General features: G+C 35.4%; 1 protein-coding gene across 6 annotated transcripts in view; it reads left to right on the top strand.

Moving 5' to 3' along the window:
• The window catches only part of ZCWPW2 (zinc finger CW-type and PWWP domain containing 2), a 131,039-nt gene that overhangs the window by 47,548 nt on the left and 67,674 nt on the right, over positions 1-15,817 (top strand). For all 6 annotated transcript variants that reach the window (XM_013057166.2, XM_045088998.1, XM_013057169.2 and 3 more), the window contains one exon: positions 4,690-4,849. In XM_013057166.2, the coding sequence (XP_012912620.1) occupies positions 4,690-4,849 (160 nt within the window). The remainder of the gene's footprint in view (positions 1-4,689; positions 4,850-15,817) is intronic.

Genomic DNA, 15,817 nt, shown 5'->3' on the forward strand with positions numbered 1-15,817 from the left:
TTTAATTTTTATTTTATTTTATAGAGTAACAATATAAATGGAATACTCTAGGGGCCAGTAGTCTTTATTTAAAAGAAGTTTTCTCAAAATCTGTGTCAGAAAAACTCAAACATAATAATGGCAAAATATTTTTCTTTCCCTTCTCAAGTGTTATAAATCCCGTGATTGTTTTACACTGAATGAAATTGGTGCTACTTATAATTTTATACTAAAATGTTGGTGAGATGCAAATCACCTACTGTTAAACATGAGCCCCTTGCATTTTAAGAAGAGTAGTCAACAAATATAATATAACAATCACAGTTTGGTTTCTTTTCAAAGAGTTACTAATCCATTGGAGGACCCACTATTTCTTTTTTTGTTTGTTTTGGGGGTTTTTGTGTGTTTTTGGACCCACTGTTTCTTGATTTCTAATAAATTAGGAGTCTCCAATACAGCTATCATTCATTTTTAGTCATTTGTTTGCTTATTGAAATCTTCTTTTGAGCGAGTTCCTTCAGAAATGTAGATTTCCAATGTAGGTTTAAAAGATAAACTCTAATTCAAGCTTCTCTTAAGCACTTTTAAGCCCAATAAGGGTTGCCAAATAGCAATGATACTGTGATGTGAACCTGATTACTAGATCTAGATAGAGGTCTTCATTTAGGTCCTGAACCTCTACTTGACTTTCCATTATCAATTTTCCAAAGTATTAGGCGGCTTTGGGTTCCACATAGTCTGACTCAATTTGTAATCTTCTAGCCTTTCCTCTTCCATGATCTAGGGATGCCAGGCAGACCTTCTACCTTCCCTTTCCCTATCTCAGAGAGGTCCAAGAGCCAAAGAACTCTGCTCAGCATCCAGGGAACAGCTAGACATCTGCTCCATTCTCACATTCCACCTTCCCTGGTGACTGGTGCACCCAACTCACTACCTCCTGGCAACTATAGTTGGGATTTGTTAATTTCCTGGAATCAAACTTTTTTCATTAATAATACTAAGCATGAAATATTTTTGTTAGTTTAGATTGTGTTATTTATGATCTATAAAAACTTTTTTACAATGGTATGGTAGATAAATTTCTATATTTATAACTATGTAACTTTCATATCAATTGATAATTTATTAGATCAACCATCTATAGTCCTCAAACCCAAGTAATTTATGGATCTTCCATTTTTGTGATTTCATATTCCTTATAGCATGATCTGTATGCTTCCTTTAGGTTTTAAAATTATCTAAATATCTAATTTTATCTAGTTTCTAAATAATTAAATGAGGCAAAAAATGTTTTTGTGTCATTCTTCTTACCTCTCAATTATACCAATTATCTTACCTATATATAATTGCATACCTGCATATGATTAGTTTGCTAGGGCTGCCAAAACAAAGTATCACAGACTGAGTAGCTTAAAAGTAACAGAAATTTAATCTCTTGCAATCCTGAGGCTAGAAATCTCAGGTTAAATTGTCAGCAGGGTTGATTTCTTCTTGGGCTTTCTCCTTGGCTTGTAGATGCATCTCTCTCCTTGTGTCTTCACATGGTCTTCTCCCTATGCATGTCTGTGTCCTAATCTCTTTTTATTGAGTTTTTATTTTTTTAACAAATTCAATTGATTAACATATAACGTATTATTGGTTTCAGAGGTAGAGGCCAGTGATTCATCAGTATTATATAATACCCAGTGTTTACTACATCACATGCCTTCCTTAATGTCCATCACCCAGTTACCCCATTCTCCACCCACCTCTCCTCCAGCAACCCTCAGTTTGTTTCCTAAAGAGTCTTTTATGGTTTATCTCTCTCTCTGATTTCATCTTGTTTTATTTTTGCCTCTCTTTCCCTATGCTCCTCTGTTTTATTTCTTATATTCCACATTATGAGTGAGATCATATAATAACTGTCTGATTATTTCAGTTAGCATAATACCTTCTAGTTTCATCCACATCCTTGCAAATGGAAAGATTTCATTTTTTTAAAGATTTTATTTATTTATTTGACATATAGAGATCACAAGTTGGCAGAGAGGCAGGCAGAGATAGAGAGAGGAGGAAGCAGGCTCCCTGCTGAGCAGAGAAGCTTGATGCAGGGCTCGATCATTCCAAGACCCTAGTATCATGACCCGAACCGAAGGCAGAGGCTTTAACCCACTGAGCCACCCAGGCGCCCCTTTTTTGTTTTGTTTTGTTTTGTTTTGTTTTGTTTGATGGCTGAGTAGCATTCCATTGTATATACATACTGCTTTTTTTTTTTTTATAGATATCTGGGCTCTTTCCATGGTTTGGTTATTGTGGACATTACCACTGTAAACATTGTGGTGCAGGTGCCCCTTTGGATCACTACATTTGTATCTTTAGGGCAAATACCCAGTAGTGCAATTGCTGGATCATAGGGTAGCTCTACTTTTCAACTTTTTGAGGAACCTCCATACTGTTTTCCAGAGTGGCTACACTAGCTTTCATTCCCACCAACAATATAGGAGGGTTCCCCTTTCTCTGCATCTTTGCCAACATCTTTGGTTTCCTGAGTTGTTAATTTTAGCCATTCTTACTGGTAGGAGGTGGTTTCTCATTGTGGTTTTGATTTGTATTTCCCTGATGCTGAATGATGTTGAGCACTTTTTCATGTTTCTATTGGCCATCCGGATGTCTTCTTCGCAGAAATGTCTGTTCATGTCTTCTGCCCATTTCTTGACTGGATGATTTGTTCTTTGGATGTTGAGTTTGATAAGTTCTTTGTAGATTTTAGACACAAGCCTTTTCTCTGATAAGACATTTGCAAATACCTTCTCCCATTCTTTTGGTTGTCTTGCTTTTGTCGACCGTTTCCTTTGCTGTGCAAAAGCTTTTGATCTTGATGAAGTCTCAATAGTTCATTTTTGCCTTTGCTTCCCTTGCCTTTGGAGATGTGTCTAGCAAGAAGTTGCTATGACCAAAGTCACAGAGGTTGCTGCCTGTGTTCTCCTCTAGGATTTTGATGAATTTTTCTGCATGTGGCTGTCCAGTTTTCCCAACACCATTTGTTGAGGAGACTGTCTTTTTTTCCACTGGATATTCTTTCCTGCTTTGTTGAAGATTAGGTGACTTTAGAGTTGAGGGTCCATTTATGAGTTCTCTATTCTGTTCCATTGATCTGTGTATCTGTTTTTGCACCAGTGCCATGCTGTGTTGATGATTACAGCTTTGTAATAGAGCTTGAAGTCTGGAATTGTCATGCCTCCAGCTTTGGCTTTCTTTTCACCATTCCTTTGGCTATTCAGGGTCTTTTCTTGGTTTTGTACAAATTTTAGGATTATTTGTTATAGCTCCATGAAAAAAAGTTGGTGATATTTTGGTAGGGTGCTCAGAAAACTATAGAACACTCATGAAAGAAATTGAGGAAGATACAAAGAAAAGGAAAAGCATTCCATGCTCATGGATTGGAAAAACAAATATTGTTAAAATGTCTATCTAGAACAATCTATACATTCAGTGCAATCCCTAATCTTCTCTTTTTAAAAGGAAACCAGTCATGTTAGATTCGGGCCCATTTTTTAACTCAGTTGGACATTTCAAAAGACACTATCTCCAAATACAGTCACACTCTGAGGTACTGGAGTTAAAAGGACTTTAACATATGAACTTGATGAGGGGGGGACACAGTTTGGTTCATAACAATGGCACTTTATAATATTTTAATTTGTCAAAGCCAGAAATGTATAAAGCATATATTTGTGTGAACTTTGTAATAGCACATTGAGGAACCAGTGTCACAGCAAGGCCTCATTACCTGCTTGAGGCCTCTTGCCTCTTAGAAGGCAGAGCCAGAGCCTGGATCTCCTGATTTGATCCTCACTCTCTCTTTTTCACAGGGGGGCTGCAAACTGAGGTAGAACTTGGCATCACTTAGTTACTGCTTCCTGACTTTATTTATTGTCTTCCTTTCCTACTTTAGACTCCAAACAGTAGGTCTAGGCCAGAAAGATTGGTAAAATAGTTAAAACTTAGTTAATGTGTATGTATTTTATTTTTCTCAAAGAAAAAGATGAAATGTATTTCTAGTAGAATTTCTAGAGGTTTATGGCACAAAAAGATATACCCCTTAAGGTTTATTTTTAGTAAAGGATAAATTTTACTTCCAGTACTAAAAATTTTTATAAATTTGGTCTCCTTCCAATGGAGCAGAGGGGCGGGGGGCAAAATAAAACTGCTAGACTCTATTTCTGCTTGTCCCACAGTAGTTAGAATCTCCAATGTTATCACAGCCTGTGCTATCAGTACCCTTTGGGCAGCCCTGGCTCAGGAAATGAGAGCTCTCTCCTGCCCCATCAGAAGCTCTGCCAGTGGGTTAACATTTTAGTAATTATGCATTCTTATTGCTTAGAGTTGATTCAAACTTGCCATGAATCTTAACCTTTCCTGTTAGCAGTGTCTAAATGTCTCTTCCAGATCCTAGAAATCATTCTTTTGCCTTATAATTCTTTATCCTTGTATTTTATGTTTATCTTAAATATGTGACTTTACCAAAGCTTTCTATATATCTACAAAGGCACAACTGATGACTTATCAAATGAGTATCCTACTTTTAAAGGATACAAGGCAATATGTTTAAGTTTTGTGAGTTATTAAAACTCAAAGGAGAAAGTTTGGTATATGATTATAACAGATGCACTGATTTCTGCCTTTCTTAATGCATAATAATTAAATAATTAAAAATACTTTCTTTTGAAGCTGGCCAGGGATACTTTGCCCAGATTCTTTTAAAGGGAAATACGTGATCTATGACCTGGATGGAAATGTTGAACAATATCATGTAGAATTCCTGGGAGATCCCCATTCAAGATCATGGATAAATGCAACATTTGTTGGATATTATAGTATCACATTAAAGGTAGGTACAGTAACATCAAAGCTTTTTTCTTTTGCACTTGTTTTTAGTTATGGCCATTTTTAGTGCTCTTAGAGCCTCAAAGATACCTAATTATTTATTTTTATATTTATATAAATGAAATAGTGTGTACTATTTGTTTAAAATTGAATATTTATATTTTTAAACAAGTTTTTTCAAAGAAAATGTGGGAAGTAGGGTAGTTTTAAATTTTCTTTTCTGAATGGCAATGCAGTATAAATCAACTGAGGACTTTACATAATTGCCTTTTGAAACAATTTTAATATTATCATTTGGTAGTTTTTAAAAATCCCCTTGAGAAGACTTTAAGTTGGAGGCCTAGCTCACAGGGAAAATTAATTATGGAATGCAACTAGATTTTCAAATTTCAAAGAGAATATTTCATTATACTAACTCCTTCAGTATCTTTTTTACTTTTTCAACTTTAAATCACACAGTACAACTAATGAATAGACTGGACTCTCAGGTTAATGAGAATAGGCGAACTGGGCTTATTTCCATGGTTTAGTTTAGTCATTATAAATCAATTCAATTATCTGTGTCTGTATTCTAATATTGAAACTTTTCATCTGCAAACCATACTTTCATTAGAAGTCTGATTTAAAAATAGATGTCAAATGTGGGTTCCTTCGGCTGTTTGGATGGTTTCTATTTTATAGTGGAAATATCTATGTTCAAATACACATGTAAGTGTATGTACATTTAAGGCACGTCCTTTAGTCCACAGTATAAGTAAATCTGTGTGAATTTGAGGTCCTTCAAAATGGGCTTTTGCTATATCTTTGGCATAAGCAGTATCTTTTTCCATCCAACTTGAAAGCAACTGAAAGGGAAGGCCATTCTAATGAAAATATTTAAGTACAGAATAAAATACATACATTCATTTCATGGTAGTTGTGAGCCAATCATCTTAATGTGAGGCGCCTTCTCTGCTCTGACATTTTGGATGTGCTCCTAGGCGCTTCTGCTGGCAACCACAGAATACAAGAATTGTTCTTTCTGTGCCCTTTCCCCTTTCCTAAAGAACAGGGAAAACTGCTAGCTTCTCATGAAACAGACCTTAGAATCTTAGAGATCTGACAATATGATGAAGAGCAAGACATTCTTAAGAAATTATATTTAAATATAAGTAAAAACCAGAAGTGAATTTTTAAATTGTCTCAATTGATATCTCTCTTGGGATTTGAATTGTGTCAGGACAAAGGCAAAATCTGATGCAAAACAAAGCCAAACTCAAGCATCTGAAGCCATAAGTTTTTAACCTTCTGAAAACATTAAAGTAAACTTAGAAATTCTTACAAAGACCATCAATTCAAGGCTGCTTAAATTAAGCAGCCCCCTAATGCAAGGATGAGGACAGAAAAAAATAAAGTATTTGTTTCCCCTCTTCCCCCCCTTACTCCTCCAGCTAACCAAGTGCTCTTAGGTGAATAACCCACTGGGTGCTTACAAGCTTTGGGGCAGGCTCTCTCCTCTACAGTCATTCAGGGTACCTTTCCTAGGCTCTTTCTTTGTCACTTACTCTTTTTATCTGTGTCTTCTTTTCTTTACTTGCTCCCTTGGAGCTGGTATAATTTAGGTGCCTTTATCTGTGGGTCTCTTCATTCAAGGCTTCATTCATTCAAGAATTCCCTTCTACCACAAATTCATCAAGCACATGCCAGATTGTCCCTCTGTGTTCTGATTCCCCACTTCTGCCAATCTAAGGATCTGCTTACCCAGAAGGGAAGACTCACACTGACACCTCATTGACACCAGTCTAGTCAAGAAATAGAAAGGAAGAAAGTTGACTCAGAAATACTGCTAGCCAAGGTTGAAAAATGGTCAAAAATTTTGCATATGAGAAATTGATTGAAAAAGAGTAATTTCAAAATACGTATTGTCCAGGGACAGCTGAGATTTCACTGGACCTGAGAGATGGAAATAGTAGTAACCCTAGCCCACCATTTTCTTGCTTAGACTTCTCCAAAATTTAATCTTTTAGTGGTCCTCTCTGCACCAGGGCTCTCATATCCTCAAATGCTTTCTCTACACTGTAGTACATTGATCTGGATATTAAGTTCACATCCCTTTCCCCCATGAAAAAAGATCACTCACACAAAAATTAATGCATAGTAGGCAATGTGGACTTTCTTAAAGATTCCTCTAGAAGTGGAGGTGGGATGCATATTGCACAGGTTGTCCGATCTCTTTTTCTAAAACCAGCAAAGAATGATAGGCATTTATAACTTTCACTGCTTTAATCAACTAAATCTTACTTCATACCTTATTTCAATATCATTTTATCCTAATCTGTGTAAGTTTAGTTTACCAGATGATTAAATATTTTAGCGTTTTCACTGCATATGGACTATGAATATTTTACAGTATATATGTTAAGGTGGGAGAGAAATATGTTATCCTAGAAAGACATTATATGCATTTATAAGAAAATGAAATATCTTTTTAGTGTTAGATTATGAAAATTTTAACTTCTAATTTGTGTTTGCCAAGCTTTTTTTTTTTTTTTTGAATAGTCACTTTCCCCTTGTTGATATATTTATGGGACCCACCGACTTACTAATTTCATTGTTGAAGGCACAACAGAGCTGTCACTGTCTATTGATTGGTACAGATGATAAGGTTTTACATAATAAATAAAATTTCTCATAGATACACTGGGATATACTTTAGAAAAAAGTTGAACGTGGTATTCAGTTGTGTACTTGTGATTTATATTAGTTTATGGATACATTTTATTTTTTCATTTACTATAAAATCAGTAGCTATAAAGACAGGTGAAATCTCCCTTTAAAGAAAATAGATGTGAACATGTGCTGAATGGCTATTTTTTTAGGTGTTAATGCATGGAAAATAACTTTTCCCCACTAGCACAAATGCTGTTCTTTTATATTTAGCAGATACCTGTCTGAGGAACCCATTACTTGCAAGTTTATTTTTTAGTTTGATAGATTACATGACTTAGTTTAGCATTTCTTGAGCCTGGCTATACATTAGAAAGCTTTACAAAATAACAACAAAATAACAACACCAACAAGAACATGGTAATGCCTGGGCTCCAGGCTAGTAGATCAGTTAAATCAGAATCTCTTGGAGTAGGGCTAGGCCTCAGTAATGTTAAGTCTGTCAAATGAATATAATGTGCAGTCCAGAGAGTAAGAACCACTGCCTAAATTTTCCCAACTTGAGGCATCAGAGTTTTGTCAGTTTTATCTCTACTAGTGTAGTAATATAACTGTGCTTATGGCTTGTTGTTTCCTGTTGCCTTCTACTTCTTTGATTAGTCTTTCCCTTAGGTTTGCCTGGAGATTGTGCTTACTGCCATACGTTCACATGTCAAACCCAATAATGATCTGTTTCACTGAACACAGCTTTAAGGTCACTCCTGTCATTCAGCATTATGCATAATCTATAGATATTGCTGGTAAAGCTGCTATATAATTTGATCTTAGTATTTCTAGTATGTTGAAGTTGATCATCTATCTTATTGGTTATATAGAGTCATTATAATTTTTCTTGGACATAAGAAATGTACTCCAACCAATAATTGCTTGGCCTACACTTTTCTAGTTTTTCATGTTGCCAAGAAAAGTAGGTAGGTAGTTCACCTCTGATGCTGTGATGCTCTTGTGGTAAAATGTAGGGGGTTATTTTGTTCGTGATGTGAACTGATTTTTTGGGCTATATATTTTAGTAGTCTGCTTACTACTGTATGTAGGATGTACCTATAGGTATGCAGCCATCTGTTTGGGTTCCAGATATCATTTGAGAATTTATCCATTGTATTGTGGAATTGCCTGTATTTTCCAGGAAGCAGTGCCATATTGCTAACTTGGGCTCCGCAGCTCTTACAGTTCTGCTTCCTAATTGGAGGAGTTATTGATAGTGTTCACCAGAACTTTCCAAGTCTCTTCCTTCCTGTTGCAAAGTAGAATTGCACATTTGATAATTGGGGTGGGATGGGGCGAGTGAGTTGTATGAAATTTATGAATATTACCTCTTTGTACGTGCAAATGTGTGCAGTGCAATATCCTCCAGACTTTGGTCTTTCCCTGTGGCCCGGGGACTGATAATGTTTGAAGTGTTGATTTGCTGCTCTCTCATACTGGATCCCTGAATTGACCACTCTTAGCAAACTACCTCCCTCTCCCCACCAGGTAATAAGTAAACAATGTGAAAAAGATATAGACCTTGTGTTAAGCACCTGGGATTATTCCAAAAGATACACTAATGATGAAATGGAGGATGTCACAGTTCTTTGTAACTTATATCTTTAGAAGAACCGTTCTGAAATTTTAGTACCCTTGAGAATTTGGCCAAATGACTGAAATCACATTACTCTTAACTCTTCCAAATCTGTAAATAGATGTGATAATACAACTTGCTATCCTACAGTAATGTATTAAATAAGTTTGTTTCTTTGCTGTATAGTGATAAACATATGAGTAGAAATTACCAACTGATGATCAATGTAATGAGTATAAATTTGGTTTAGTAAATACCCTGCAACAAAGGACTCTCACATCAGCATGCAGTATGATGACTCCAACAGCTAGAAGAGCCTACAAACAGCAATGATATAGTATAGTGAGTCTCTCCCCTAGGCCATGAATTGGGTAGATCCTTTTCATATAATTTTCAAAGTCTTAGAGCAACCCCATGAAGATAGGCATTGTCACTATTTGACATATAGAAGAAACTGAGATTCAGGCCACTTGTCTAGCCCAAGGTCAGTCAGCTAGCAGGTGATACAATAATTATTAGAGTTACAATATCTGACTCCAAAGTCCAAATTATTTCTCTTTCTATACCATGCTAGTGTATTTATTCATATGCAGTCATCTAATTTATTGTTGAATGTTTTCCCAGATTTGTACCTACAAAATGAAAATTTTCACCTTATAATTCTAATATACATGTTGAATCATGGCAGTCTCTGGTAGATATTCTCTTTATTTGCCCCTTGAGGTTCCCCTTTGGAGGACTAGTGTGAAGCAGAACTCTAGATATTTTCAAATTACATTTGCAATAGTCATAACAAGTGCATCTGAATTAAGATCTATTTGAGCAAGTGTTCTGCTCTTTAGGATCCAAATTCTAAGAATGTAATGTGTAATAAGGATTAGCAAATTAGTTTATAACTAGATCATCAGGCAGTGTTTTGTTCTTAGAGTAATGGAGTGAAAGTGAATATAAATCTGTTTAGCCAATTCAGTGGAAAACTACATTTGCTATATATATCTTCCTCATCTTACAATGTGGTTACGTTCAGATAAACTCATTGTAAGTTGAACACATCATGAGTCAAAAATGCATTTAATACACATAATCTACTCAACCTCATAGTTAAGTGTAGCCTACCTTAAATGTTCTCAGAGCACCTACATTAGCCTAAAATAGAGCTAAATCATCTAATACAAAGTCTAATTGATAATAAAGCATTGAATATTGCATGTAATCAAATACTGTACCAAAAGTGAAAAAAGCATAATTGTATGGCTACAAAAGGTTGTCAGTGTATGGGTTATTTACCCTCATGATTGTGTGCTGACCAGGAGCTATGGCTTACTACCACTGCCTGAGAGAGTATCGACCACATATTGCTAGCGCAGAAAGAGATTCCAATTCAAAATCTGAAGTATGGTTTCTACTGAATGTATATCACTTTTGCACCATTGTAAAGTCAAAAAATTGTAAGTCGGACCATCATAAGTTGGGGACCATATATGCTATTTCCTGCTGGCAAATAATTGTATAGCTATCAAACTCTCAGTAAGTTTTTATTATACAAGTGCCATATTTGATATAAAATTTGCTGTAAATTTGGTACTATTGGATTAAGATTTTTTGTTTGTGTGCTTGTTTTCTAAGCATTCTTTCGTTTGGGGCCTGGAGAAAAGTTAAAGTAATTAGAACATATTTATGCAACTGTGACCTTAACTTGTGATAAATAAACCAAGAAAACTTCCATAGCAGTGGATATTAGGGGGAAAAAATTAAGTTGTCATACCAGTTAATAAGGCAGGCGCTAGAGCCATGCTCTTTTGGTTTTGAACGTTGGCTGTGCTGCTTACCAGATAATTAACCTCAGGCAAGTCACTTAGTCTTCATGAATCCCACATGCCTCACTTTAAAAAGGAGGTTGAAATAGCATCTGCCTCATAAAGATGTTGTAAGGGTTAACTGAGATACTACATGCAAAGCATTTGGTATACTGCTTTGTCATATAATAAGCTCTTTTTAAATTATTATTTTTGAAGTATAGCTGACATACAATGTTTTATTAGTTTCAGATGGGCAGCATAGTGATTTGACAATTTTATACATTACTTAATGCTCACCACAATAAGTATAGTCACTATAGTAGGCTCTTAATAGACATTAGGTGATGTTATTCATTGGAAGTACAGGTGAAGTATACTTTTAAAATTACTTATTTCCTTTCCTTAGAAACCCACATCTACAAAAAGATACCAAGAACAATAAGATGAATAATATCTTTTCTCTTAAGATCATATGTGAAAAATGATATAAATTCAGTGTTTTCTATCAACCAACATGATAGTCCCAGCAAGGGGAGGAAATAAAGCTAATGGATCATCTTATGTTTTGATTCTTTAGTACATGACTGAAGAGGCCATTGCTGCAGTGCTTTTCTAGGTTAATGTAAACAGAAGTGCTCTGAACTATTCAAAGGAGGAGATAAGTTAGAGCCTTCTTAATCTGACTCCTTGGTGAGTGAATAGTCCCCAAGTACTTTGGATTTGTTTGATGGAATTTGGAAGGAGAATAGGAAATACTATCTTTCATGTTCTTTGCAACTGAATGAAACCAGTTTCTTTCCCTATCTCTGTTCTGCTTTTTGATTCACTCACATTTATGTATGCTGACTTGGCTGCTCCAAATAAATTCTTGAATTCACCTCTGTCATCTCCCAACTTCATCTCTTATGAATTTAGATAGCTGTGAACTTCTACTGAAGTTAAAAAGTCCAAATCCAAATAATATGGCCAACTTTATACTCAGCTTATAAAGGATAGAACAGGTGGCTACCTTTCCCATCATCAAATGCATGAAAAATGTATTAAGTATCACCTAGGTTTTTCATGTTGACTCTTCACTGGAACAGCAGTAATCTTTTCTAAGAAATTCCAACATATAGCTTCCTCAATTTTCTAGAAGTGTTTAGTTTCTCTTAAAGGAACCAGAGTCAGAACATTGTTTTTAAGCCAAAATACAAGGCTCACTAAATTGCCTTCAGAATCATCCCTCTATGAGTAAGTCTGCCTTAAGATGAGTCTTTTATGTTAGGGTTCTTAAATTAGTAAATAATGTAGTAACTTTTTGGTACATTCTTCCATTAGTGAAGAGTGAAACCCAAAACTCATAATCATATAGCTGAAAGTCTACAATTGATCTACTATCTTTCCTTTTTCATTTCTTTCTAATTCCCTCACATATTAATTGATTATATCATATCTTATAGCCTAAGGCCAGGACTAGTCCATGACTCAGTCAAAACCCATTCTCCCTAAACCCTAAACAATACTTACTAAACTAACTTTGGAAATAAATTTCAGAATTAACACTTGCTCACCATTTTGTTTAGTTCCCAGAATGTGTACTGATTCTGTATCACATATTTAACCATCCTCTTCTAGAATTCCCACCTTCTCTCACAATTCTTTTGTGAAACAGAATCTGAGCAATTGTCTGTAATAAATACAGCAATTGTTTTCCCATAAACACATATTCCATGAAAAAAAAAAAAGAACAAGTAAATGTGGAGTAGAAAATATCAGCCAAGGAGCTTTCCTTTAGGTCCAGGTCTTGCTAACTCTATGTACTATTGCTTAAAATTCATTAGGCCAATCCTGACATTTTTAAGGCTCAGAACAAATAAGCACATGCTTATTTTCATGGCTGATTTAAACCTATCCTCCCAGTTCTGTTGAATATTCCTAGCTGTAACAGACAGCCTGGCCAGAGCAGTGGGAGATAGCCACACTTCAGGTGAACACAGGCCTTAAAATTACCCATGGACTCAAGTGTTCACTTTGCTTCATGTGCTCTGTTTCATCAATATATTAGTAATACTTTATTACTAATAGTTCATTACTAGTCCTGTCATTTTATGTAGCAGTGTTCACAATAGCTTTCTTCCTACAGACTTAATGATATACTTAGCTCTGCAAAATAAAAAGTCTACAGCTTGAGGAACACTTGGGTGGCTCAGTTGGTTGAGTGTCTGACTCTTAGGTGAGTCATCACTCTAAGGTGATGATCTCAGGGTCTTGGGATGGAGGCCCACATTGGGCTCCACATGCAATAGGGAGTCTGCTTGGGGTTCTCTCTCTCTCCCTTCCTTCCTGCTCTCTCTCTCTCAAATAAATGAATCTTTTAAAAAAAGTCTACAACTTGAAAGCAGAATATGCAAAATTCTTTAAATTGCCACAATAAATTCAAGTTTTTTATTCTTTTTAAAAATTATGAAAAAACTTGTAACATAAAATTGAATATTTAACCATATGTTCAATGGTGATTTAAGTTTTCAATGACTAATTAATAATCCTAGAAGAAATTTTCCAAAGAAGTATAAATATGACCTTATATAGAAAGTACCAGATGGAAGTTCTCTGTTATTTTTGATACTTTCTATTTCTTATGATATGAGCTGCAAAACCCTTCATAATACCATCTTTGATATTTGGGCAACAGAGTTGCCTTTTTTTTTTTTTAAAGATTTTATTTATTTATTTGACAGACAGAGATCACAAGTAGGCAGAGAGGCAGGCAGAGAGAGAGAGGGAAGCAGGCTCCCCGCTGAGCAGAGAGCCCAATGTGGGACTCGATCCCAGGACCCTGAGATCATGACCTGAGCCGAAGGCAGCGGCTTAACCCACTGAGCCACCCAGGCATCCCGAGTTGCCTTTTTTTTTTTTTAATAAAGATTTTATTTTTCTATCAGAGAGAGAGAGCATGAGAGGGGAGAGGGGCAGAGGGAGAAGGAGAAGCAGACACCCTACTGATTAGGGGGCCCACCACAGGGCTCCATCCCAGGACCCTGAGATCATGACCTGAGCCAAGGGCAGACCACTAACTGACTCAGCCACCCAGGCACCCCTACAGAATTGCCTTTTAGTGAAATAAAATATTATAGTGGTTGAGCCCACGAATTCTGGAGCTTGATAACCTGTATATGAATTCCAACTGTATCACTTGCTAACTATAAGAGTCTGGGCAAGTTCTAAACTCAATACCTATTTCCTTATTTGTAAAATGAAGATAGCAACAGTACCTACCTCATGAGCTTGTTAGGAAGTTAAAATAAGTTGTTTGTGAGGTGCTTAAAGCTGTTCTTGACACCTGGCACTGCACAAGCATTGGATAATTAGTAAATTAAAAAATTAATAGTAGACTCTTTCACAGAACTCCTGTGAAAAAAAAATATGTACCCAGTCAGCTCCTCCCTTCTGTGGATGGTTCCTATCTCATTATCTTGGATTGCATAAACCAAATGATAAATATTTATGTCCTGATCAGTTATGACATTAATAATGAACATTTGAAAAAAAGCTTTATACTTTACAAAGTACTTTTTCATGCACTCTCTCATGTGATCTTCATTCATTGTTAAGAAAGTTGAAGCTTAGGTTAAGTGACTTGACTAAGGTCACACACAACAGCAGAACTGGGACTGAAGCCTAGGTCTTCTGATTACAAATACCAGGTTTTTACATTATGTGTCAACCTGCTTGAAATTTATGCTGGGCTTTCTGCTTCTAATCTTCATAAGCATACCAAATTCATAATGAGCTATCATCTATAAACTAGAAGATCACAATATCCTTCTTATTGATCCCCTGCTGTTAATTCAACCAACTTGATTAATTAGCCATAAACCAGAATTTTCCAAGTTGGACAAAGATGTGAAAGTTTTCTTCTTCATGTATTGATTCTTAGCCAGAGATTTAGGACCTCTTCATGACTACTATTAAAACCTAGTATCTGTTCTCTTGTAACCTTAGTGGTAATTGTTTATTATTAATACAAACATTGGTATCTCAATGCCAGGATTTGTCTTTTGTTTTGTTTTGTTTTGCTCTATTGCCAGTTCCTAAAATTGCTCATTATCATAGAGCTCTTTAAAAATATTTCTATTCCTTATTATTCATAAAAAAGGTAAGGAAATCCTACCATTTATGATGACATGGATAAACTCTGAAAAGCATTATACTAAGTGAAATAAGTGAGACAGAAAAAGATGAATACCATATGACCTCACTTATATGTGGAATTGAAACAATGACAACAAACTCATTGAAAAAGAGGTCAGGTTTGTGGTTATCAGAGGTAGAGGGTGGAGGAGGGGAATTGGAGGAAAGTGGTCAAAAGGTACATACTTCCCACTATAAGGTAAATTAAGTACTGGGGTATAAGGTATGACATGATGACTATAGCTAACACTCCTATGTGATATATAAGAAAGTTGTTAAGGGAGTAAATCCAAAGAGTTCTCATCGTAAGGAATACCATTTTTTTGTTTTTTCTTCTTTCCTTTCTTTTTATTGTATTTATATGAGAAGATGGATATTAGCCAAACTTTTGTGGTAATCATTTCACAATATATGCAGAACAAACCATCATGCTGTATCCCTTAAGCTTACACAGTGATGTGTGTTAATTATTTCTCAATAAAACTAGGAAAAAATATATATACATATGTCTGCATATATACATATATTTGTATGTATGTATTTCTGATATATATTTGCATATATATGTATACAAATACATATATTCCTGAACCTACATACTCAGGAATGTTCTGTGAATCTATGTAGTTCCTCAGTGAATCTCAAACACCAGTCTGTAGCAGATTATCTCACTATAAATACTTATTTTTTATGTTTTCTGGAATTAGCTAAAGAAAATATTTATGAAAATTTT

The sequence above is a fragment of the Mustela putorius genome, unplaced genomic scaffold, assembly GCF_011764305.1.
Source record: "Mustela putorius furo isolate JIRA1106 unplaced genomic scaffold, ASM1176430v1.1 tig00003834_pilon_pilon_pilon, whole genome shotgun sequence".
Taxonomy (NCBI): domain Eukaryota; kingdom Metazoa; phylum Chordata; class Mammalia; order Carnivora; family Mustelidae; genus Mustela; species Mustela putorius.